Source organism: Mustelus asterias, chromosome 17 (genome assembly GCF_964213995.1).
Source record: "Mustelus asterias chromosome 17, sMusAst1.hap1.1, whole genome shotgun sequence".
Taxonomy (NCBI): Eukaryota; Metazoa; Chordata; class Chondrichthyes; order Carcharhiniformes; family Triakidae; genus Mustelus; species Mustelus asterias.
The window spans coordinates 71,036,536-71,064,507 of NC_135817.1; the positions used below are offsets into that span (position 1 = coordinate 71,036,536).

General features: G+C 43.9%; 1 protein-coding gene across 1 annotated transcript in view; it reads right to left on the reverse strand.

Moving 5' to 3' along the window:
* Positions 1-24,082: 24,082 nt before the first annotated feature.
* The window catches only part of LOC144506193 (SH2 domain-containing protein 1B), a 32,806-nt gene continuing 28,916 nt past the window's right edge, over positions 24,083-27,972 (reverse strand). The window contains exon 5 of the mRNA XM_078232049.1: positions 24,083-27,279. Coding sequence (XP_078088175.1) covers positions 27,239-27,279 — 41 coding nt within the window. The 3' untranslated portion in view covers positions 24,083-27,238. The remainder of the gene's footprint in view (positions 27,280-27,972) is intronic.

Here is a 27,972-nt window from a genome sequence, read left to right on the forward strand (position 1 = left end):
TGGGCACCAAGTGAGTTTCTGATACCAACAAGGTGACAAATTAAAGCACCTTGTATTGCTACAACCAAAATGATTAATAACATTTGTACGTTGCCCATGACAATGTTGTTCCTCCAATCCTGACTCCCAAACAAATGGGGGTAGATTAGTCCATCACGCTGTAATGATCACTCCTGTGTTGGGCACCCTCAAGATGCCCCCACCCCTAATTCTGATACCAGAATTACCCAACCGCCAAGCTGGTGTCGAACATTCCCTTTACATCATGTAACCAGCCATGTCATTTGTGCAAAAAGTCAGGGTAATGTTACCTGAGTCAGACTTCCCCTTTTAATAATATCACCTGAATGACACAATGACTACCAGTAGTGACTCAGCAATCCAAATGCTTGGTTTCCGCATCCACTCTCCACTCCTGTCTTTAAGTATCTGCACGTACCGTCCTGGATGCAGACAAGTGGTTTTTATTGATGTTCCCCTTCCATGCTCCAGTTACTATTGTGAAAAGTGTAATGGCTGCTGCTGTCCTTCAAACTGCCATTATTCTGAGGATTTATCTGAAACAAGATAGTTCAGTGAGTGCTGTTTGCTTTCCTGCTAACAGAAACAGGCTGCGAGATGTGAGCATTTGCCTGTGCCCAATGCTTCCAAAAGTACACATAACAGTACTCAGTATTATCTGTTGTGGGGCAAAGCCCAGCTGTTCTGGTGCCTCCTTAACCATCACCTTATCTCCTACTTCTAGCATATCCCGAGGGAGCTGCTCCTCCTCACTTATTTCCCGGTCCACTGCCTCACCTCAGGGCACAACTCTACAATGCATCTTGTTATTCCACCTATGAATTACCTCGTTTCTTCACTTCCGGGGTCAGTTCCCTGGTTGGGGGGTGAGGTGGTGGGGGGCGCAGTGGGTGCATAACTCTGCCTGTCATTGATGCACCTCAATGAGCACCCGGAAACAAGGCTTTAGTACTGAAGGCTTTAATACATTAACAATGAAACTACTAACACAAATTCACCCGTTCAGACTGAAGGGGTCCTGCCGGAGCAGGGGGTCTTATACCCTGCCACCGGAGGCGGGACCCCACTGGAGTGTGCCATGATAACACTTAGGACAGGTAAACACCCTATCCCAACAACATAGTACAACCCCCATAACAACAACACCCTAGCCCAACAGTAACACAATAACAACCCCAGTGGTGAACCAACGATGGTTCACCACATTCACCCCTCCTTTAGGAACCAAAGGTGGCGGGGTGGATGAAAACAGACAATGACAAAAAAAAATAACAGGATTCACAAGTCCAGACGGTCTGGAGGACCACACCGACGCTGCGATCTTCTCAACACCGGTTGCGAAACCGGAGCAGGTGCTTGCGGTGGCTCTCTCAAAGCAACATCTGGCTGTCCCCTCAAAGACTCCCGGGCCGGCCGGCCCTGATGAGGCGATGGTGCAGGGGATCCTGGAACGTTTGGTGGTGGTGGTGGTGGTGATGGTAGGCGGACTTAAGGTCTATGGTAGAAAACACTCGGTACTGCGCAATCTGATTGACCATATCAGAAATGCGCGGGAGAGGATACGCATCCAGCTGCGTGTATCTATTAATGGTCTGACTATAGTCGATGACCATCCGAGGTTTGTTCCCGCTTTTGACTACCACGACCTGCGCTCTCCACGGACTAGCACTGGCCTGTATGATCCCTTCCTTGAGGAGCCGCTGAACCTCAGATCTAATAAAGATCCGGTCCTCAGCGCTGTAACGCCTACTTTTAGTAGCGATGGGCTTGCAGCCAGGTACCAGATTTTTAAAAAGGGATGGTGTCGTGATCTTCAGGGTGGATAGATTGCACGCGGGGCGTTTTGGGCAATTTGGAGGCTGCGGCTGGTTCCCTACGGCCAGTGAAGGGAGTGGCCCACCGTACTGTAGGATCACACTCTTCATGTGGACCATAAAATTTAGTCCGAGGAGAATTGGCGCGCAAAGGTGAGGTAACACAAGGAGCCTGTATTGCTCGTAGACTGTGCCCTGTACCTCAAGAGTTACCATACATCGTCCTTGGATCGGTACAGACCGGGACTGTGATGCCATGGAAATGGTCTGCTTGGCAGGGAGAACCCGGAGTCCACACCTTTTAGCAGTTTCAGGGTGTATGAAACTTTCGGTGCTCCCACTGTCAAACAGACAATTTACAGTTCTGCCACTAACCTTTACCTCCATCATAGAATGTTCCAGTCTGAAATGCCTGGTCTGATCCAGAGAGATCGACGCCACCGTTGGCCCCTGGGCGTCACTGCATGCTGCCGATGTGGATGCTGAGGACCCCTGCTGGTCGCTCCTAGTCGTCGTGGACCATGATGGCCGCCCCCATGAATCGCACATGGGCGAGGGCGCCAAGCGCAGCGACTCCTGGTGGCCTTCCTCCTCCTCTGTTTGCCACGATGGCGCCGTCCTGAGGTCGCACGTGGTCGGACCTCGTGGGTACTGCAGCGCCGAAGGAGATGGTCTCCGTTCTGGAGGGTTACAAGCTGCACTGCCGTTTTTAGGTTTGGACCTGCAGACTTTGCTGTAGTGGCCTTTTTTACCGCACTGGCTGCAGATCGCCGTTCTTGCCGGACACTGCTGCCGTGGATGCTTAGCCCCACCGCAAAAATAGCATCGCTGGCCCCCTGGAGCTGCCGCCGTCGTCGAATCGATCTGGGAGCGCGGGTTCGCGGGGCGAGGAGGGAGCAGAGCTTGCTCCAACCACGTTGACTGCACGTGGTCCTCGGGGTACAGCGCCAAGCTCTTCGACGCCGCCTCCAACCTCACGGCCATCCCCATTGCCTGGGTCAAGTTGAGTTTCCCCTTTTCTAGTAATTTAAGTCTGATATACGAGGACCCTACCCCTGCTACGAACGCGTCTCGGGCGAGGTCGTGCATGTACTGCTCGGCGGAGACGTCCTTACAGTCACAAGCCCTGGCAAGCTGCAGGAGTTCATTGGCGTAGTCTTCTATGGTCTCGCCCGACTGCCGACGTCGTGTAGCGAGGAGATAACGAGCGTGGATCTCGTTGGGTGGCGTAATGTACCTATTCTTTAGGAGCTCGACGGCACCCTGGTAAGTGGAAGCTGCACGAATGGCTAGGTAAATCGTGTCGCTTACCCTTGCGTGGAGGACCTGGAGTCTATCACTGTCCGTAGTGATAGCTACCGAGGCTGCCAGGTAGTCCTCGAAGCACTTCCACCAATGTTCGAACGTGTTAGCTGCACCGACCGCACGTGGGTCCAGTGTCAGACGATCCGGTTTTAGGATCTGCTCCATATTCTCAGTTAATGTATTAAATTGATGCACCTCAATGAGCACCCGGAAACAAGGCTTTAGTACTGAAGGCTTTAATACATTAACAATGAAACTACTAACACAAATTCACCCGTTCAGACTGAAGGGGTCCTGCCGGAGCAGGGGGTCTTATACCCTGCCACCGGAGGCGGGACCCCACTGGAGTGTGCCATGATAACACTTAGGACAGGTAAACACCCTATCCCAACAACATAGTACAACCCCCATAACAACAACACCCTAGCCCAACAGTAACACAATAACAACCCCAGTGGTGAACCAACGATGGTTCACCACAGTCATCATGGCATTCATCTTGTCATCCTACTTAGTGTAGCTTGCGGGCACATTAATATGGTCAGTAATTCATCCACCCATCCTTTCCCCACCCTCCTTTCGCCTGTATCCAACTTGTGGATAATTTAAAAGTATTATTTCTCCTTACCCTTCCATTGTCTCAATCAAAAATTCCTTGCACATTTACTTTAAATAGTTTTACTCCCTCTGACTACGATTATCTTAAGATTCTCTTAGAGTCACTTTCTCTATCGCTATGATCATTTAAAAAAGTTTTCCTACTTTTTAAAGCCATGTTAACCATTTCATATCAAAGGGAGCTTTTGTCTCCTGATATTAATTATTTTTCCCTGTATGATTCCAATGTTTCAGGCGATGGCCAGATTATGAAATTCAGTTCTCTGAAAGGTTTGTACATTGTGTAATTTTTCCCTAACTCTATACCCATCCCATAACCATTTCCTTGTACAGTTTTACACATGCAGTTGTTACCACCTTATACAGTTTATTTTGTCTGGAGACACCTCACAGCCCATTAAAATATTCATATAATGACTGGAATTTGACTGGCTTGCCTGCCACAGGAATCGGAGTGGGCGAGGGACGGACCTTGGAAAGGTCATTGACCTCGGGCAGGACTTTATAGTTTTGGGATAATCCGAGGCCGTAAAATCCCGCATAATGAGGGCAAGAGACATAAACGGAGGCCATGTAGGGCGGGCGCCACGGCCTCTGCGCGTCTCTGGCCGTCAGAATTCCAGCGTTGATTAAAGTTTTTAAATTAGAATTTTAATCACATTAGCGGTCTTGGGACTGAAGTCTCTGGGCCCGCTAGCCTCTCCCCACCGCCCCCGCCAGGAGTGTTTCATTCAGCGGGGTTTACAATAGCGTCTCACTAACGGGGAGCTGGCAGCCTGGCTCGCTGGAGTGAAGCGGGGCCATAGAGATCCCCTAGGAGGTCGTGGGTAAGGAGGGTGCCCCCTGGGCATTGCCAGATTGGCAGTGCCAGCCTGCCTCCCTGGCACTGCCCACGGGGCAGAGATGGGGTGGGGGGGGGGGGTGGTTTGTTTGAGTTTGGTCCGGAGACATCCAGGAGGCCAGCAATTGGCGGGGGGGGGGGGGGGGGGGGCGCGGCGGTGGTGGTCAGTGGGCCAGCAATGTAGGGTCGGGAGCTGGCCAGCAATCGAGCTGGCTAGCAATCGGGAGGCTGGCTGTGCAGGCTGCTGCGTATGCGCCAATCTTGGTGCTGACAGATTGCCACATGTGCAATGTCTTGCTCCGTGCTCTGCTGCCGGCCTCGCCAGTGGGAATAGGCCCCGCCCACTGATTTTCATCATGATTCATGCGAGGGCACTCTGAGTGTGGGAGATTCATTTTGAAAGTCACACTGAAAAAAGCAGCAAGATTTACTCCAGTTTTTATGCAAATACGCCACTTAGAATTTTTTGGGGAGAATTCCACCCAATTTCTTTAAAAGAGAAATCAAACATTTCTGTTTGATTCCAGGCATTAGCTTGTTTTGCTTCTTTGGCTTCTTCCCCTTGATCAACGTTTTACTTTCTCATAAGTAACTGGCTAAATCGTGCCTAACTTTTTTCATTTTAAAATCATCCAAATTCACATAGCTTGTGGTGTTGATTGGATTTCTCTGCCTAACTTCTTCAAGGCTTTATATTTTGGGAATAGATTTACAGCGACAGTTTAAACCTCTTTCTCAACACAGAAACTTGCAGCATTTTGAATTAGTTTTATTTGTTGTCAATACTTAAAAACATCCCTTTCCTCTTTTCAAACTTTATCAGGAACCAAACCTCAAATCTTTAAACTTTATAAGAAGTTTCCATTGTCAATCCAACTCAGGATTAGTTGTTTCAAAATTGTAATTTACACCATCAAAATTAAAACTACCCTTTTCTCATGTGTGAATTTGCATCCAGATTAAAAGTCCCACATGTCTATCGACACATTCTTTATCTTAGATGGTATCATTGTTCTTCAAAAGTAATTTACCATAAGTCTGATACTCATTGGTAAGAATTAGTCAAAGTCAGTTCAGTTATTTTTTTGAAAGGTAACATAAAACTTCTGGACTATAACCATGCTGTGGCATTGAAAATCAACAGATAAAATCTCAGGTTCTTAAAGCTGCTAGAAACCTTATTATATTTGCAGTTACCACTAAATAAAAGTACAAATGTTCCATTCTGCTCGAGGTAGAACAGCCTAAAAGCTCAAGCTGCTATTAGAAAGAGTTGACTCCCTGCTAGTCTGAAAGAGGGTAGTGCAAAGACTGGTCCTTTTCAGTATCTCCTTCAGTGTATTGAATTGTGATTTTTGGCCCAAAATATCAACTCGGACCTTATAACTTAAAGATTGATTTATTTAATTATACTTTCGTTTAATCCAACGAACAATCTTCATCGTAAGGTGTTTGATTCAAAGTGCTGAGACTTCACACAAATTACAACTCAGAGAAGAAAACACATTAAAGCTCACACACATCCTTCATTACATGCAAACACACACACACACACACATATATATATATGAAAATGTACATATTTTCATTCTTATAACTTCTTTATTCTTTATTGGAGGCACGGTAGCACAGTAGTTAGCACTGCTGCTTCACAGCTCCAGGGTCCCGGGTTCAATTCCCGGCTCGGGTCACTGTCTGTGTGGAGTTTGCACATTCTCCTCGTGTCTGCGTGGGTTTCCTCCGGGTGCTCCGGTTTCCTCCCACAGTCCAAAGATGTGCGGGTTAGGTTGATTGGCCAGGTTAAGAAAATTGCCCCTTCGAGTCCTGGGATGCGTAGGTTAGAGGGATTAGCGGGTAAAATATGTGGAGGTAGGGTCTGGGTGGGATTGTGGTCGGTGCAGACTCGATGGGCCGAATGGCCTCCTTCTGCACTGTAGGGTTTCTATGATTTCTATGATTTATCTTAACTTAAAGCTAAATCTAAATGAGCATACGCTTATTTTTAAAAAGAGAAACAAGGAAATAACTGGTGTCCTGAATCTCAAGTCTTCAAGATACCTTTTCAAACACCTGAAGGAAAAAGTGAATTTTCACACAAAACCCATTTTTTATGAAATGTTTAAATCTATTAACTTCAAAGAGCAGTTGTCACAGAGCATAGGGGAGACAAAGGGAGTCTTCGAGTGTTCACTTACAGAACAAGAGCTTAGAATGAAAGTCAAAATCCCATTACTCATTAACCCCCTAGAGGACTTCCATCTCTCTCTCTCCAGAACAAAAAACTTTAGTGACTTATTACATAACATCCATTTTAAAATACAGCCACTTAAACTACAAGCAGGATCTGGAAAATAAAGCATTATCAGCCTTTAATGCAGTAAACTTGAGTTTTGATTGCAATGTTATGTTTGTTACCTTTTTAACCTCTGCCTTGTACTAACCGACAAGTCTCAAGGTAACAGGCACCACAATATTACTTTCTCCTCTTGTAATGTATTGTAAACCAATGTATCCCTGTTTGATTATTCACATAACATATAGTGACGTCATCAGAAGCATGCATGGTTTTTCCCTCTTTTCCATCCTGGACAAGAAGAGAGGTCACACCACACCAGGTTACAGTCCTACAGGTTTATTTGAATTCACAAGCTTTCGGAGCGCTGCTGCTTCATCAGGTGAAATGGCATCTCCACATCATGACCATCCTGGACTGTAAGCAAGCGACACCTATCTAATGACACTCGACTAACTGGTTAAGTAATGCACTGTGTGGAAACCTTTCATCCTTTTAGCTTGAGCTGACCGCATTAATATATAACAGCAAAAGATAAAAACTGGCGACGAGATGTGTTTTCCAGCAAGATTGTCGGCAAAAACAAGTTTTAGACAAACCGGTGATGAGAAGCATTTTCCAGCAAAATAGTTTTAAAAATCATCACAGACCTGGACCTGGCATCAAGGAACAGTTCCCAGCAGACCACACCACCATTGATTGCATTATGGTAAAACTGGCTGTGGGAATCAGGTATTAGCAAAGGCTGGGAGTAGCAATTAGTTTTTAAAATTAAAAGAAAGCACTCCGGATTCATCCTAGCTTTTTTTCTCTCAACTACAACCCCAGAGAGACTGGAAAAGTCAAAGCAGGAACCCAGAGAAAAAAATAAGCCAGTGAATATACTGCCAAAGAAGTCAAAGTAAACCAGTAAATGCAACAAAAAGTTTTTTAAAATGACTGGTAAACCTGGGGAGATCTTTTCAAACTGCAAGTCCTCACACATGGCAGGTGCAGCATTGGATCCTCCCACTCAAAAAGAGAGAGAGATTCTACATTCTTTTATAAAAAGGGAATGCTCACACATCAGAAATAAAGTTATACTAATAAAACCAAGCAAGAATTGACGCTTAAATTTTTGGTTTTGGATTGAATTGGTGATTGCATATAAAAAAGAACAGATTTAAAGAAACAACAAAAGAAGGAATAGAAATTCAGAAGGAAGAGAAAATAAATAAGAGGGAGGAAGATAAAGAAGCGAAAATGCAACATCATCATAATCTCCCTTTCTCCATTCCTTCCTTCTGAATAATGTTGCAAAACAGGTAGTTCACCAAATTTTCACAAGCAGTACAAAGCCACATTGAGGAAGAGGTGTGAATGTGAATGAAACAATCAGGGACTGAAAATTAGAAACCTACATGACCTTCTATCGCAAGTGCAACAAGAGTGCAGTAGAACAGCTGGAAATTAGGCCTCTGCCTGGATACGTCAGATCCTGTCTATCCTGTCAGTCCCTGGAAAGCATTGTTTTGGCAAAATTTTCACTTGCCCAAGCAAAGATTATTGCAACTAGGAAAGAGGATTCCCAGGGTGGGAGTTTCCTTTTCTCTAAATCTATATTGGGCGGCACGGTAGCACAGTGGTTAGCACTGCTGCTTCACAGCTCCAGGGTCCCAGGTTCGATTCCCGGCTCGGGTCACTGTCTGTGTGGAGTTTGCACATTCTCCTCGTGTCTGCGTGGGTTTCCTCCGGGTGCTCCGGTTTCCTCCCACATCCAAAGATGTGCAGGTTAGGTTGATTGGCCAGGTTAAAAAAAATTGCCCCTTAGAATTCTGGGATGCGTAGATTAGTGGGTAAATATGTGGGGGTAGGGCCTGGGTGGGATTGTGGTCGGTGCAGACTCGATGGGCCGAATGGCCTCCTTCTGCACTGTAGGGTTTCTATGATTCTATGATTCTATGATATTGCCTCAAGCAAGGGGAATCTGCCTATCCACTCTACTTAGAACCCTCATAACTTTATACATTAAATTAAGTCTCCCCTCAGCCCCCTCTGTTTTGAAGAAAGCAGATGGGTGAAAGGAACTTACTACGAGTTGGCACATGGGCAGCAGAGTTTTGGATGACTTCAGGTTTTATGGAGGGTAGGATATGGGAGGATGGCCAGAAGGGTGCTGTAATGTCTTAGCTTTCCTCAAAGTGTTTTTGGCATCTGTTCTTTTCAATATGTTGTTTATTTCTGTAAGCAATACTAAGTGCCACTTGTCTGAAATTACATTTTCCAGCCCAAACTCAACTTTCTGAAACTTGAACTTTCCTATCTATGGCTAACAAATGTTAAATCAAATATCTATCTATATGATAGACTTGTTCATCTTATCAACTTGTGAAGATGAGTGGGCATACAGGCAAACTAATCCAAGTCACTACAATTTTACAACAACCACTAGGTGTAGTAAGCAGTTCAGTTACTGTTTGAATTCTTCCCGTGATGAAGTTATAATAGACTGCTACAGGATCCCACAATCAAACTATCAGGTCAAAGCTCGCAGTGCTGTGACATCCAGTCAAGCATAGCAGTGGAAGCAGAGTGGCAGCAGTGTGAAGTAGGTCAGGGTTACTGTGAAGCAGATCGGGATTATGTGAAGCAGGTTGCAGTGTAAAGCATGCAGGACTGAAGCAGTGTGAACCTGGTCAGAATCACTATGTAGCACAATACAGTGTAAAGTAACCAGGATCGGAAAAGTGTGCAGCAGGTTGGGAACATTGTGATGCAGGTCAGGAACATTGTGAGGCAAGTCAGAGTAAACCAGAGTAAAGCAAACCAGCACTGGAGCAATGTGAAGCAGACCAGGACTGGGGCAATGTGAAGCAGACCAGGACTGGAGCAATGTGAAGCAAACCAGGACATAGAACATAGAACAGTACAGCACAGAACAGGCCCTTCGGCCCACGATGTTGTGCCGAGCTTTATCTGAAACCAAGATCAAGCTATCCCACTCCCTATCATCCTGGTGTGCTCCATGTGCCTATCCAATAACCGCTTAAATGTTTCTAAAGTGTCTGACTCCACTATCACTGCAGGCAGTCCATTCCACACCCCAACCACTCTCTGCGTAAAGAACCTATCTCTGATATCCGTCCTGTATCTCCCACCACGAACCCTATAGTTATGCCCCCTTGTAATAGCTCCATCCACCCGAGGAAATAGTCTTTGAACGTTCACTCTATCTATCCCCTTCATCATTTTATACACCTCTATTAAGTCTCCCCTCAGCCTCCTCCGCTCCAGAGAGAACAGCCCTAGCTCCCTCAACCTTTCCTCATATGACCTACCCTCCAAACCAGGCAGCATCCTGGTAAATCTCCTCTGCACTCTTTCCAGCGCTTCCACATCCTTCTTATAGTGAGGTGACCAGAACTGCACACAATATTCCAAATGTGGTCTCACCAAGGTCCTGTACAGTTGCAGCATAACCCCACGGCTCTTAAACTCCAACCCCCTGTTAATAAAAGCTAACACACTATAGGCCTTCTTCACAGCTCTATCCACTTGACTGGCAACCTTTAGAGATCTGTGGATATGGACCCCAAGATCTCTCTGTTCCTCCACAGTCTTCAGAACCCTACCTTTGACCCTGTAATCCACATTTAAATTTGTCCTACCAAAATGAATCACCTCACATTTATCAGGGTTAAACTCCATTTGCCATTTTTCAGCCCAGCTTTGCATCCTATCTATGTCTCTTTGCAGCCTACAACAGCCCTCCACCTCATCCACTACTCCACCAATCTTGGTGTCATCAGCAAATTTACTGATCCACCCTTCAGCCCCCTCCTCTAAGTCATTAATAAAAATCACAAAGAGCAGAGGACCAAGCACTGATCCCTGCGGCACACCGCTAGCAACCTGCCTCCAATCCGAAAATTTTCCATCGACCACCACCCTCTGTCTTCGGTCAGACAGCCAGTTACCTATCCAATCGGCCAACTTTCCCTCTATCCCACACCTCCTCACTTTCATCATAAGCCGACCATGGGGGACCTTATCAAACGCCTTACTAAAATCCATGTATATGACATCAACTGCCCTACCTTCATCAACACACTTAGTTACCTCCTCAAAAAATTCTATCAAATTTGTGAGGCACGACTTGCCCTTCACGAATCCGTGCTGACTATCTCGGATTAATCCGCATCTTTCTAAATGGTCGTAAATCCCATCCCTAAGGACCCTTTCCATCAATTTACCAACCACCGAAGTAAGACTAACCGGTCTATAATTACCAGGGTCATTTCTATTCCCTTTCTTAAACAGAGGACTGGAGCAATGTGAAGCAGACCAGAATTGGAGCAAAGTGAAGCAAGCCAGGATCAGAGAAAATTGACTCTGGACTGGTTCCTACAGATTGGAGGGTAGCTAATGGAAGCCCGCTGTTCAAAAAGTGAGGTAGAGAGAAAACAGGGAAATATAGACCAGTGAGCCTAACGTTAGTACTAGTGAAGTTGCTAGAGTCCATTATCAAGGATTTCATAGCACAACACTTGGAAAACATTGGTATAATCAGACAAAGTCAGCAAGTATTTACAAAGGGGAAATCATGCTTGACAAATCTATTGGAATTCTTTGAGGATGTAACTAGTTGAATTGACCAGGGAGAACCAGTGGATGTGGCTTATTTAGCTTTCAGAAGGCTTCCAACAAGGTTTCACATAGCAGACTATGTAAAGTCAAAGCACTGGGATTGCAGGTAGTGTCTCAAGATGGATAGAAAGTTGGTTAGCAGGCAGGAAGTGAAGAGTTGGCATGTTGAAGGGCTGAATTTCTTATTGGGAAATGACTTGGCTAGGGAAAAGGTATTACCATTGTCTGTGGTTTTGGGAAGATCACTGGTGTTCCAGAAACTGAGGAGTTATAGGAAAAATTTCCTGGACTAGCCCAGGATTGTGTTGTGACAAGTCCTAGGCTCAATAATCTAGGGAAGATGAGACAGATTCAGTTGTTTTGGGGGACAATTCGAAGATTTGGTTAGCTGAAATATTTTTGGGGAAATTTGAAGGATCAAAGCTATAAAGTGTATAACAAGTCTTCCGTAATCAAAGCACAACAAGCAAGTCCAGACATGAAAAGCTTGTGCCAGACAACTTGTTCAGAGGCAGAGGCTGAAAATGTCCTTGGGTTTTTTTCATGTCAAAAATTACATTTTGAAAAGAAAGTGGAAACCCCTCCAAAGGCTGACTGATGAGTTTTGGGCGATTCTCCATCAAAAAAACCCTTCTTACCGCTATGATATTTTAAGGAGGACAATTCCAGTTGCAAGTTGTGGGTATTTGAAAAACTCAGGCCACAATAATAGCACATTTGTATTGGCCAAGGTTGCACCAGAATGTGATTAACTTTTGCAAGACATTTCTTACATGTCAAATGATTGGAAAGCCTCAAACTTCAATCAAGCTGATTTCATTAACACAAATATCTGCCTTCGATGAGTCACCTAGAAGGTTCTTCTGCATTACTTTGGACCCCAGACTAAAACAAATTTGGGCATAGGTATTTCTTAACCATTATGGATTTGTTCACTAGGTTTCCAGAGACTGTACTTTTGAGAAAGATCATAGCAAAAGATGTGATTGAGGAACTAGTACAGTTTTGTTTTCCAACTATGGCTTGCCAAAAGAACTTCAGTCAGACCAGGGGTCACATTGCTTGTCACATATGTCAAATATGTTTCAGGAAATCATGTGTACTTTAGAAATACAGCAACATAATCTTCTGTTCATCATCCACTGTCCCAAGGAACTTTGGAATGATATCACCAAACCTTAAAGGATACACTTAAAGCCTAACATTGGAATAAAGGGATCTTGTTCTTGTTGGTTGCAACTAAGGACACACCAAATGAATCAACTGGTTTCTGTCCTTTTGAGTTTGTCAATGGGCATCAGGTTAGGGGCCCGCTTAAACTTATTAAGGACAATTGTTTTGGCATAGAAGAATGAAACTATCCTTCTGGATAATCGTAGACGCATAGAATCCCTACAGTGCAGAAAAAGACCACTTGGCCCATTGAACCTGCACGGACAACAGTCGCACCCAGGCCCCAGCCCCCTAACCCCACTCATCCACCCTGTCAATCTCCCTCAGGGGAAATTTAGCATGGCCAATCAACCTAACCTGCACATCTTTTGATAATGTGTCCAAGCTCTGAGAGATGCTTTTAAAAATCTATGCAGTGGCTAGAGAACACCGTAAAGCTTCTCAGCAGGTGATAAAAACTCAAGTAGATAGAACTGCTAAACCAATTGCTTTAGAGTTAGTGCAGTAATTAAGGTGAATTCCTAACTAATTCAACATCTTGAGGAGTGTATTGATAGGGTGGGAAGCTTAACATTTGTCAGCAAAATTAATTTGTTCTGACTATCCACCCTGTCCATGTCTCTCATAATTTTGTAGACCTCTATCAGGTCTCCCCTCAGCCTCCATCTTTTCAGTGAAAACAATCCTAGTTTATAAAACCTCTCCTCATAGCCAACACCTTCGAGACCAGGCAACATCCTGGTCAATCTTCTTTGCACTCTCTCCAAAGCTTCCAGGTCCTTCAGATAGTGTGGTGACCAAAACTGCACGCAATACTCCAAATGTGACCTAACCAAGGTTTTATATAGCTGCATCATAAACATAGAACAGTACAGGCCCTTCGGCCCTCGATGTTGTGCCGAACTTTGTCCGAAACCAAGATCAAGCTATCGCACTTCCTATCATTCTGGTGTGCTCCATGTGACTATCCAATAACCACTTGAAAGTTCCCAAAGTGTCCGACTCCACTATCACAGCAGGTAGTCCATTCCACACCCCAACCACTCTCTGAGTAAAGAACCTACCTTGGACATCCCTCCTATATCTCCCTCCATGAACCTTATAGTTATGCCCCCTAGTAACAGCTACATCCACCCGAGGATGAGAATCATGATTTCCCAACTCTTGTACTCAATGCCCTGGCTGAAGAAGGCAAGCATGCCATATGTCTTCTTAATCACATTGGCCATCTGTGTTGCCACTTTTGGGGAACTGTAGACCTGCACACCCAGATCCCTCTGTATGTTAATGTTCCTAAGGATTCTGAAATGTATAGTACAGTTCACACCTAAATTTGATCCTCCAAAATGCAAAACCTCGCATTTGTCCAGATTAAACTCCATCTGCCTTTTCTGTGCCCAAGTCTCCAATCTATCAATATCCTGCTGCATTCTCTGATAATTCTTGACACTATCAGCAACTCTACCAATCTCCCTGTCATCCACAACTTTACTAATCAGACCACAGATTCAACTGTACAGGACCTTGGTGAGACCACATTTGGAATATTGTGTGCAGTTCTGGTCACCTCACTATAAGAAGGATGTGGAAGCGCTGGAAAGAGTGCAGAGGAGATTTACCAGGATGCTGCCTGGTTTGGAGGGTAGGTCTTATGAGGAAAGGTTGAGGGAGCTAGGGCTGTTCTCTCTGGAGCGGAGGAGGCTGAGGGGAGACTTAATAGAGGTTTATAAAATGATGAAGGGGATAGATAGAGTGAACGTTCAAAGACTATTTCCTCGGGTGGATGGAGCTATTACAAGGGGGCATAACTATAGGGTTCATGGTGGGAGATATAGGAAGGATATCAGAGGTAGGTTCTTTACGCAGAGAGTGGTTGTAGCGGGCTCCCCTTTTTAACTCCACTGGGCTTATTTTAGGTTTGGTTCTCCATTACCCAAACCCCACCAATGCCCGAGTGATTCTCTCTCTCGCCGATGGAACAACGGCCACCTTGCGCCTACTTCACTAGAGTAGCGCTCCCAAGAGAGAGAAAAGGAAACTGCTGCCTATCCATTACCTGGCAGCCTTTCCTGAGTGGGCGGTTTCGAAGCGCCCAGGGTACCCTCAGTTCTAGACTCTGGAATTATGGTAAGGGATATTTAATATTGTGACTTGGTCAGAGATCATTGGTGAGAAATTGAAAAGATCAAAATGGACTCCAATGGAAGTCAAAGATATATATATATATTTATTAAAACATCAAGGTCAAGGTCACCAAACACCAAGAAAACAACACACAATGCCTTATGCTCTATAAGACTATAGCTATGGAAGGAATACTAAAACGGACACAACGAGAATGCTTACTTTACACAAGTTTGCCAGTGTCTTAAACTATGAAAGGTGCATGCAAAAGCCACCCCCCCTTTCCCCAAAGCCTCATCCACTATGATGATCTCGGGAACTTCGTGAATTACCAGGGGATACTCACAATCCTAGTTTAAATTGCTCAGTGGACTTCGGGCTGCGTGCTGGAGACGAACGAGAGGCAGCCAGGAACAGGAGAAGAGAGTGGAGAGAGCTGCCATGCTGGTCCGAAGAGAAAAGAGAGAGAGACCAGAGCTTGCTTGTCCCTTTTTAAAACCTGAACCAGTGATTCTCTCACACAAAACAGTTTCTGATCGTTGATAGTTTCGATTGACTGGGATAAAAGGGCCGGAACTGTCGGGACCGCCCTTAATTGACATTTTAATGTCTTTTAAATGTTCTCTGAGTCATCCTGATTGGAATCCCATCAGCGAGCTGAATCATTGATGTTGTCTGTGGATGGAATGATCTCTGTTCTCATTGTCTTGCTGCTGGGCTATTTACTCCTTGTCTGCTGGTCATTGTTTCTCCTTTGTTTCCTGTTGATTAGATTATCCCTGTCTCGACCTTCTCGTTATTCCCAGTCTCTTGCATATTCATGTGGTTGTAAAGGTTCCTGACAGCCAGTCGGCCATTTTCCTTATCCCTGGGTTTTTTAATCATGGAGGATTTGCCCTAAAACTTACATGGTTGGGGTGTGGAATGGACTGCCTGCAGTGATAGTGGAGTCAGACACTTTAGGAACATTTAAGCGGTTATTGGATAGGCACATGGAGCACACCAGGATGATAGGGAGTGGGATAGCTTGATCTTGGTTTCAGATAAAGCTCGGCACAACATCGTGGGCCGAAGGGCCTGTTCTGTGCTGTAGTGTTCTATGTTTCTATGTATGTTTCACCCACATTTTCCGCCAGATCATTTATATATACTACAAACAACAGTGGTCTCAACACACTGATCCCTACGGAACACCGCTAGCTACAGATCTCCAATTTGAAAAATACTCTTCCACCACTACTCTGTCTTCTATAACCAAGCCAGTTCTGTATTCATCTAGCCAGCCCACACAAATCTCATATAGTTTTAGTTTTTGTACCAGTCTGCCATGTGGGACCTTGTCAAACGCCTTACTACAGTCCATATAAACTACATCCACAATCCTTCCCTCATCAATTATCTGTGTCACTAGAAGAGGCCATTCAGCCCAGCAAGTTTGTACCAACTCTCTGACAGAGTATCATAATGTGGAGATGCCGGTGTTGGACTGGGGTAAGCACAGTAAGAAGTCTCACAACACCAGATTAAAGTCCAACAGGTTTATTTTAGAGCACAAGCCACATGCTTTTGGAGCGCTGCTCCTTCATCAGGTGAGTGGGAGTTCTGTTCACAAACAGGGCATATAAAGACACAAACTCAATTTACAAAATAATGGTTGGGATGCGAGTCTTTACAGGTAATCAAGTCTTAAAGATACAGACAATGTGTGTGGAGAGAGGGTTAAGCACAGGTTAAAGAGATGTGTATTGTCTCCAGCCAGGACAATTAGTGAAATTTTGCAAGCCCAGGCAAGTTGTGGGGGTTACAGATAGTGTGACATGAACCCAAGATCCCAGTTGAGGCCGTCCTCATGTGTGTGGAACTTGGCTATCAGTTTCTGCTCAGCAATTCTGCATTGCCGTGTGTCGTGAAGGCCTTGGAGAACGCTTACCCGAAGATCAGAGGCTGAATGCCCGTGACTGCTGAAGTGTTCCCCAACAGGAAGAGAACACTCCTGCCTGGTGATTGTCAAGTGGTGTTCATTCATCCGTTGTCGTAGCGTCTGCATGGTCTCCCCAATGTACCATGCCTCGGGACATCCTTTCCTGCAGTGTATCAGGTAGGCAACGCTGGCCGAGTTGCAAGTTCCAACCGCACAACCTCAAACAGACCATTGTCCGCAGCAAACTACCCAGCCTTCAGGAGAACAGTGACCACGACACCACACAACCCTACCACAGCAACCTCTGCAAGACGTGCCAGATCATCGACACGGATGCCATCTCACGTGAGAACACCATCCACCAGGTACATGGTACATACTGTTGCAACGCGGCCAACGTTGTCTACCTGATACGCATGATGTGGAGATGCCGGCGTTGGACTGGGGTAAACACAGTAAGAAGTTTAACAACACCAGGTTAAAGTCCAACAGGTTTATTTGGTAGCAAAAGCCACACAAGCTTTCGGAGCTGCAAACCCCTTCAGGTGAGTGGGAATTCTGTTCACAAACAGAGCATATAAAGACACAAACTCAATTTACATGAATAATGGTTGAAATGCGAATACTTACAACTAATCAAGTCTTTAAGAAACAAAACAACATGAGTGGAGAGAGCATCAAGACAGGCTAAACTTGATGCTCTCTCCACTCATGTTGTTTTGTTTCTTAAAGACTTGATTAGTTGTAAGTATTCGCATTTCAACCATTATTCATGTAAATTGAGTTTGTGTCTTTATATGCTCTGTTTGTGAACAGAATTCCCACTCACCTGAAGAAGGGGCTTAGAGCTCCGAAAGCTTGTGTGGCTTTTGCTACCAAATAAACCTGTTGGACTTTAACCTGGTGTTGTTAAACTTCTTACCTGATACGCTGCAGGAAAGGATGTCCTGAGGCATGGTACATTGGGGAGACCATGCAGACGCTACGACAACGGATGAATGAACACCGCTCGACAATCACTAGGCAGGAGTATTCTCTTCCTGTTGGGGAACACTCCAGCAGTCAGCTTCTGATCTTCGGATAAGCGTTCTCCAAGGTGGCCTTCACGACAACACAGAATCGCTGAGCAGGAATTGATAGCCAAGTTCCGCACACATGAGGACAGCCTCAACCGGGATCTTGGGTTCATGTTACACTATCTGTAACCCCCACGACTTGCCTGGGCTTGCAAAATCTCACTAACTGTCCCGGCTGGAGACAATACACATCTCTTTAACCTGTGCTTAACCCTCTCTCCACTCACATTGTCGGTACCTTTAAGACTTGATTACCTGTAAAGACTTGCGTTCCAACCATTATTTTGTAAATTGAATTTGTGTCTTTATATGCCCTGTTTGTGAACAGAACTCCCACTCACCTGATGAAGGAGCAGCGCTCCGAAAGTTTGTGGCTTGTGCTACCAAATAAACCTGTTGGACTTTAACCTGGTGTTGTGAGACTTCTTACTGAGAGTATCATACCCAGGCCTTTTCCCCCACCCTATCCCTGTAACTCCACACATTTACCATGGCTGATCCACCTAATCTATCAATCTTTGGACACTAAGGGGCAATTTAGCATGGCCAATCCACCTAACCTGCACATTTTTGGACTGTGGGAGTAAACCGGAGCACCCAGAGGAAACCCAAAAACTCAATCAAGTTGGTGTTATATGACTTTCCCCGCACAAAACCATGCTGCCTGTCACTAAATAGTTCATTTTCTTCTTCCAAAAGCTTCTCTACCATTGACATCAGGCTCACCCGCCTATAATTTCCTGGATTATCCCTGCTTCCTTTCTTAAATAAGGGAACAACATTGGCTATTCTCCAGTTCTCCGGAACCTCACTAGTAGTCAAAGAGGGTATGAGGATATCTGTTAAGGCCCCAGCTATTTCTCCTCTTGCCTCCCGCAGTAACCTGGGATAGATCCCATCTGGCCCCGGGGACTTGTCTATCTTAATGCAATTTAGGATACTCAACATTTCTTCCTTCGATATATTGACGTTCTCTAGAGCGTTCGCACACCCATCATGTCCTTCTCCTTGGTGAATACTGATACAAAGTACTCATTAAGGATCTTACCCACTTCCTGTAGCTCCACACATAACTTCCCTCCATTGTCCTTGAATGGGCCCATTCTTTCCCTTGCTACTCTCTTGCTCCTAATGTATGCATAAAAAGCCTGTTATCATATTGGGCATTTGGGAGCACTATTTGATCAACTGACCAAGGCTAACCTTGTCATAAAACAGCAAAGAGTGAGTTTGCCAAGGCTAAGGTAATTTATCTGGGAGATATTGTGGCCACAATTTTACCGGGTCGCCCCACCCATTGATGTTTGAGTTAACTAACTGCCATGTTCATGTTTGGTGGGTATTATTACAGGTTAAGCCTGATACTGTTGCCAATGCAGAATGTTTAATTGTAAAATGTGTCAAAGGAAAAATGTTATTGGTACATTATGTTCATAATTTTAATTTTATAATGTTGATTTTAGTTGATTTTTTACAATAAAATGTTAAAAAGTGAAATCTTGTCCAGTGATTTTCTTTTCTTTGCCATTGTGGGGATTTCTTTCTTTTTTAAATAAATTAGTGGACTCTATGGGATTGTAACAGCAGATTAAAATGCACAAAACGGAAGTGCCAGACAATAATCATCTCCAACAAGAGATAATCTTACCATGACAATCAACAACATTGCCATCGCTGAATATCTACTACCAACATCTTGGTGGGAACCAGAAACTTAAATAAATCTGTGACAAGAGCAGGTCAATGGCAGGGAATTCTGCAGCTGGTAACTCAACTCCCGACAAGGCTGTCCACCATCTGCAAGGCACAAGTCAAGGGCGTAATTTCCAGTTATCTGGATGAATGCAATTCCAACAAAACACAAGCAGTTCAACACCACCTAGGACAAAGTAGCCCATTTTAACAGCACTCCATTCACCAGCAGTGTCAGCAGTGTGTACCATCTACAAGATGCACTACAGCAAGTGACAAAAGCTCATTCAGCAGCATCTTCCAAACCTGCAAACTCTAGAATTTAGAAAGGCAAGGACACCAGACACATGCGAACACAGCCTCTTGCAAGATCACCTCCAAGTCACACATCGTGGTTAGGTGCATTGACCCAAACAGGCGCTGGACTGTGGCGACCAGGGGAATTTCACAGCAACTTCATTGCAGCGTTAATGTAAGCGTTACTTGTGACTAATAAATGAATAAATCATCCTGACTTGAAATTATGTTGCAATCTCATTGGGTCAAAATCTGGAACTGCCTCCCTAATTGTACTGTTGGTGTACATACCTGGCAAGAGGAAATAACATACTTGACCTCATCCTTACCAATCTGCCAGCTGCAGGTGCATCTGTCCATGACAATATCAGTAAGAGTGACCACCGCACTGTCCTTGTGGAGACGAAGTCCTGCCTTCACATTGAGAATAACCTCCATCGCGTTGTGTAGCACTATCACCGTGCTAAATGGGACAGACTTCGAAACGATCTAGCAACTCAAGACTGGGCATCCATGAGGCGCTGTGGGTCATCGACAACAGCGGAATTGTACTCCAGCACAATCTGCAACCTCGTGGCCCGGCATATTCCCCCACTCAACCAAAACCATCAAGCCAGAGGATCAACCCTAGTTCAATGGAGAGTGCAGGAAGGCATGCCAGGGACAGCACCAGGCATACCGAAAAATGAGATGTCAACATGGCAAAGCTACCAAACAGGACTACTTGTATGCCAAATGGCGAAAACAGCAAGTGATAGTCAGAGCTAAGCGATCCAACAACCAATGGATCAGATCTAAGCTCTGCAGTCCTTCTACATCCATTCGAGAATGGTGGTGGATAATTAAACGACTCACTGGAGGAGGAGGCTCCACAAATATCCCCATCCTCAATCTTGGAGGAGCCCAGCACATCAGTGTAAAAGATAAGGCTGAAGTATTCGCAGCAATCTGCAGCCAGAAGTGCCGGGTGGATGATCCATCTCAGCTTCCTCCAGTGGCCCCCAGCATCTCAGATGCCAGTCTCCAGCATGATATCAAGGAACGGTTAAAGGCATTGGATACTGCAAAGGCAATGGGCCCTGATAATATTCCGGCAATAGTACTGATGACTTGTGCTCCAGAACTTGCCGTTCCCCTAGCCAAGCTTTCCAGTACAGTTACAACACTGGCATCTACCCAACAATGTGGAAACTTGCCCAGGTATGTCCTGTACACAAAAAGCAGGACAAATCCAACCCGGCCAATTACTGCCCAATCAGTCTACCCTCGATCATCAGTAAAGTGACAGAAGGGGTCATCAACAGGGCTATCAAGCAGCGTCTGCTCAGCAATAACCTGTTCAGTGATGCCCAGTTTGGGTTTTGCCATGGTCACTCAGCTCCTGACCTCATTACAGCCTTGGTTCAACCATGGACAAAAGAGCTGAATTCCAGAGGTGAGGTGAGAGTGACAACCCTTGACATCAAGGCCGCATTCGACCGAGTGTGGCATCAAGGAACCCTAGCAAAAATGGAGTCAATGGGTATCAGGGCAAACACTCTGCTGGTTGAAGTCATACCTGGTACATGGAAGGTGGCTTTGGTTGTGGAGGGTCAGTCATCTCAACTCCAGGACATCTCGGCAGGAGTCCCTTGGGGTAGTGGCCTAGGCCCAACAATCTTCAGCTGCTTCAGCAATGACCTTCCCTCCATCATAAGGTCAGAAGTGGGGATGTTCGCCGATGATTGCACAATGTTCAGCACTATTCGTGACTCCTCAGATACTGAAGCAGTCCACGTTCAAATGTAACAAGATCTGGACAATATCCAGGCTTGGGCTGACAAGTGGCAAGTAACATTTGCACTACACAAATGCCAGACAATGACCATCACCAATAAGAGACACTCTAACCACCACCCCTTGACATTCAATGGTGTTACCATCACTGAATCCCCCACTGCCAACATCCTTGGGGTTACCATTGACCAGAAACTCAACTGGACTCACCACATAAACACAGTGACTACAAGAGCAGGTCAGAGGCTAGGAATACTGCGGCGAGTAACTCACCTCCTGACTCCCCAGAGTCTATCCACCATCGAAAAGGCACAAGTCAGGAGTATGAGGGAATACTCCCCACTTGCCTAGATGGGTGCAGTTCCAACAACACTCAAGAAGCTTGACACCATCCAGTACAAAGCAGCCCGCTTGATTGACACCACATCTACAAACATTCAATCCCTCCACCACTGACGCTCAGTGGCAGCAGTGTGTACCATCTACAAGATGCATTGCAGCAATTCACCAAAGATCCTCGGACAGCACCTTCCAAACCCACGACCACTTCCATCTAGAAGGACAAGGGCAGCAGATAAATGGGAACACCACCACCTGCAAGTTCCCCTCCAAGCCACTCACCATCCTGACTTGGAAATACATCGCCATTCCTTCGCAGTCGCTGGGTCAAAATCCTGGAATTCCCTCCCTAATGGCATTGTGAGTCAACCCACAGAACATGGACTGCAACAATTCAAGAAAGCAGCTCACCACCACCTTCTCAAGGGCAACTCGGGATGGGCAATAAATGCTGGCTAGCCAGCGACGCCCATGTCCCACGAATGAATTTTTTAAAAATACCCAAACTATCTTAAGGGCAGTTAGGGATGGGTAATAAATTTCCTGGAAAAAGTAACAGCCTCTGAATGACGCGCACTGATATTCATTCGCAAATGAATCATCAACTATAGCATGGAAGACAAGTAATCACAAATTACGCAATGATTTGTGCCATGTCACTATGAGCTTTGCAAAACTGATCTCTTGCCCGTTACCTTCCCATGATTCTCATGAAGGTGCAGCATTTGCACATTGATTACCCATTAAGATAACCAGGGAAAGTTTAGATAAAAGCAAAATACTGCGGATGCTGGAATCTGAAGCAAAAACAGAAAAAGCTGGAAAATTTCAGCAGGTCTGACAGTATCTGTGGAGAGTCTGGATGATCCTTCGTCAGAGCTCTAACGAAAAGTTAAGTTTAGTACTTCTCTCGTAAGTACCCTAATAACAACGTGGTTATTATCAACTGCTAAGCTCTCTGGCTCAGAAAGTGAACAATTAATATCCTTTTTAAAAAAACTCTTATTTTTCCATTCTTTGTCCCCTTTACTTGAATCTATGGGCGGCATGGTGGCACAGTGGTTAGCACTGCTGCCTCACAGCGCCAGGGACCCAGGTTCAATTGCCGACTTGGGTCACTGCCTGTGTGGAGTTTGCACAGTAAGGAGTCTAACAACACCAGGTTAAAGTCCAACAGGTTTATTTGGCAGCAAACGCCACTAGCTTTCGGAGCGCTGCTCCTTCGTCAGGTGAGTGGGAGATCTGCTCATAAACAGCAAACAGGGCATATAAAGACACAAACTCAATTTACAGAATAATGAATAATGATTGGAATGTGAGTCTTTACAGCTAATCAAGTCTTAAAGGTACAGACAATGTGAGTGGAAAGAGCATTAGCACAGGTTAAAGAGATGTGTATTGTCTCCAGACAGGACAGCCTGTGAGACTTTGCAAGTCCAGGCAAGTTGTGGGGGTTACAGATAGTGTGACATGAACCCAAGATCCCGGTTGAGGCCGTTTATTGTTCTCATTAGAATGGTATCTGTGAGCTGCAAATGTCAGTCATTGCATCAGAGGCAACTTGTTAGTAACGGGAGGGAGGGAATTTGGCTGTTTGGCATGTCAATGAAAGAGGCAAAAATTTAATTTAAACTCTTAATAGGACATGAGAGCTAGTGCCAGAAAAAGAGAAGCATGACTTCTGAGCAGATTGTTTTCGCTCTCCCCTCCTATTCCCCCTCCCTCCACCCCCCAAGGTTTGCTACAGGATTCTTCACCAGAAGATTGGCCAGGAAAATTGGAGGAAGTTAAGTGTGTATTTTTTTCTCTGATCAAAGTCAGAAATAGGCATTTGGACCTTGATTAGTAGATCTGGGCCATTGGTTTTTTTTCTGATTCTTCACTTTTAACAAATGTTCCTAACTCCTTTTATCCATTTTCCCAAACCTATCTCCATTAGCTGCTGTTGCTCTTTCGAAGAGGCCTAGCCACATCTCTCCTCTTCGCAGAGAAAACCTGAATATCTCTAAGATAAATGAAATTGAGAAAAAATATTTTTGTTTCCTTATTTTCTACTTATACTAAGTGCTCAGTACAGTAAGAACCATTCAGGACAACTTTGCAAATTAGGATAAAATGGGAATTTCTATTCAGTGGGAAGCAGCAAAAGCAACAGAAATAGTGATTGGTTTGGTGTAAATCATTTTATTTGACTAAATATTGTATAGCTTCTTACAATGATGATAAATACGGTATAACACTTTAACATTGAAAGAAAATGTTAATTTCCAATTTTAATGTAGCGAAAAATTATTACAACATCTCAAAAAGTTTATCACACAGTAAAACTTAAAGAACAATGCTGTCTTTAAGCTACAAGGAATTCTGCATTTTTATTGGTAGGAATCCAAAGCCATTAGCTTTTGCGCTTTCCATTACGTTAACATTAATCTCTACTGGATAAGTGCAGAGCATCCAACACAGCATAGATTTTCATTTCTGGTGAAATGACAATTGTCTCTGTGCCATCTAAAATTGAAACCATCTTGCTCAGATATGCTGATGATTTAGACTATGAATGGTATCCGGTGCTGTAGCTTGATGGTGGAAATGATGATGGATGCTACCAATTGAACCCTCCCATCCAAAATATTGCGTCACATCTTAGCAGAGCATATAAAAACTGCATTCATCGTGGACCCAAATATATGGATTTCATTTTTGATGATACTTTGTAGAAATGGAATTGTTAGTAATTGCAAGTATCATCATCCATCAAAAACAGCATTGTCTTATGCTATTCTCTCAGCTTGGCATTGAAAGAATGTTAGTCACTTTCTGAGAATTGTTCATGCTGTCCAAGCAGTAGCATTGCTTTCATAATAGATTAGGAAATGTTGTTAAACTTTTCTCATTCACCAGAGGTTTCACCATGTCCAAGTCCAATATACTGACTCACAATAACAATGTGTGCTGTCCTTTTCTCATTTTGCTGTAACTCACTTCTCTCCATTTTTGCATAGTTTGACCAGTAGAAAAGGCCAATGTCATCACAATTGTAAATACAGTCAGTTAGATATTCAGATAATAATCATAGAATCCCTACAGTGCAGAAGGAGGCCAATAGACCCATCGAGTCTACACTGACCCCCAGAAAGAGCACTTTACCTAGGCCCACTCCTCTACCTTCTCCCAAATTGATCATGGCCAATCCACCTCAGCTGCACATCTTCAGATACTAAGGTGCAATTTAACATGGCTAATCAACCTAACCTGCACATCTTTAGAGTGTGGGAGGAAACTGGAGCATCTGGAGGAAACCCACGCAGACAACTTGCAAACTCCACACAGTCACCCAAAGCTGGAATTAAACCCGGGTCCCTGGTGCTCTGAGATAGCAGTGCTAACCACTGTGCCATGGTGCGACGCCTAAACCTCACAATACTTTTTCAGTTCACTCGGGTTGTCACTAGCCACTCGCTTTATTATAGATAAGGCTTTGTCTCATTTTCCATTGTTCAGGAATTCATTTAGCCATTTCGTAGTTCAAAGCATTCCACACCAAGTCCTTTGGCAAGCTATTGACTTCAGCTTTCAATTGTCAAGTTGAATTTTCTGAGCTCCTTTCTGATTAAATCACCAGGGCTTCCTCAACTACAGCCATCTTCCTCTTACACTTCAATTTTTTATAGCCTATTCTTATTTCTTTCCCAAACTTTCAAGACATCTCTTTTATTTCAGAATTATCGAAATCTGCAATTCAGAAATGCTGTGCTTCTGTATAACTTGCTTTTGAATTTAGAATTCCTTTAGACTGTTCAAGTAATCTACTTATTCATGCAGTGACAAATGGTGGTGCTTTTTTAAAACTGAGGCAAATGGAAATTTGACATCTTCCCTCACACACAACACACTGAGAAACAGGTGGAACCCAGGTCAAACTGCTTCTCAAACATAATAACCACAGAACCCACTCAGACTGGGAGGAGAATGCCTTAGATTGAAAGGTGATGATCTTATTAAAGTGGGAGTTCTGTGTGCTACACTTGTATTTCAGAACGAAGTGAAATAAAGGAGATTGTAAGCAAACAGCTTTTTTACAAATAGAAATAGAGAGAAAAAATGGGGCTTTAAAATAGTTTCTCTCGAATAGGAATTGCAATTAAGAGAGTTGCAAGACTGTGACGATAATACATTTTTGGTGACTATGGGGTTTAATGATTTTATTTATTCATTTGTACAAAAACACAAATGAAAATTATAAGATTTTTTAATATATATTTTCCACCAGAACATCAAGTATAGAATCATTTGTGAAAATCTTATTAACACAAATGCCTTACAAGGGTTCAGATTTTGTGGTTGTGGTGCTGTTGAAACTGTCAGCATTGAACATCACTGAAACTGTGAACCTAACAGCAACATCTGGTGCCCACATATGTGCAGTTAAACATGGAAATCCAGAAGTTGCTGTCAGTCATTCCTCTTCCTCCATAGGATGTGAATTCCCAGCAGATGGAAATCTTCAGTAATCATTTGAATTGATGTAGATTTCCACTGTTTATATGCTAATCCCTCTGTAAAGTTGAAGTTTTTAAAGGGTTACTAAATAATGATTGCCGCTGAACAACGTTTCTAACCCTCAAAATCTAATTTTATATTTGTGAAATTCAAACCCCTCCATTATTAAAAAATTCATAGGTTTTTAATTTAAAAATAATATTTAGTTTTTTCTTACAAAATTTCAGCCTTCTGCCTAAGTCTTATGTGTGCACCCCAACCTTCATTTTGCTTTCTCTAAAATTATTGAAAAGTGAAGGATAGCCAACGCGCTTTATGTCCTGTTTTCCAGTCTGTGAAAATTCTTCAAAATGATTGGCTGCTTGGTGACATCACTGTTGCTGGACACCGGAGTTTTCGAAAGTTGGCAACAAAATCAAATGAACATCAGAAAAGGTGAAATCCAAGCCAGCAGGGGTTTCTTAATGGTCAGCAATGAGCATCATCACTTTGGCACTGACCTCAAATTTGAAGCGTCAGAGTAATTTTCTTGAGCAAATTACATTTGCTTTGGAATTTTAATAAGTGACTATTAAGAACATGAAAAGCTATTTACAATAAATAAAGGTTGTCTGCTGGGGAAGGACTGAAGCTGGAGGAGTTATGTGTGTTTTATGACATATTCATATTGCATCCAGTTGAAGTGATTACATTCTTGCAAAGTAATTATTATGCACTTAGGCACAAATTATGCCACTGTATGCATTGCCATTTTTTTCAACAATGTCTATGTTACATTAAGAAAAAGAAAATTGTTCTTCTATCCAATAACTTTGAACATTTTCATTCAGGGAGGACTTCCACATAGTCAGCATCATCAACCTCTGTAAAATAGAAGACAAATGAATAATGAAATGTGAGATTATATTGAAAGAACGTTTAAATCATCTCAAAGTCTCTTTATCTACTTCTGGCACAACTATTTTTGATCCTACTTTATTCTGATTTTAGATCTCTACAACTCATATCACTTGCAACAGATCAGAGGATAGCACACATTAATGTTAATGCACTGGAGTTATTCTGTATAGTTGAAAGGAGATGACTCAGAGCAGCTCCAATTGATGCCTTTGATAATATTCCCTCAAAAAGATATTAATAACATAAATTCCTCATATAATCAATGAAGTCTTCAAAAGAAAGAGGATAGTGGAATAAAAAGTCTGGCGGCCGCTGTAAGCAAAATTGTGGGAAGGCAATGGCATAGTGGTATTATCGCTGGATTATTAATCCAGAAATTTAGCTAATGTTCTGGGGCCCCGGGTTCAAATCCCATCACAGCAGATGGTGGAATTTGAATACAATACAAAATATCTGGAATTAAAAATCTACTGATGACCATGAAACCATTGTCAATTGTCGGAAAAACTCTTCTGGTTCACTAATGTCCTTTAGGGAAGGAAATCTGCCGTCCTTACCTGGTCTGGCCTAGATGTGATTCCAGATCCACAGCAATGTGGTTGACTCTCAACTGCTCTCTGAACAAGGGAAATTAGGGATGGGCAATAAATGCTGAC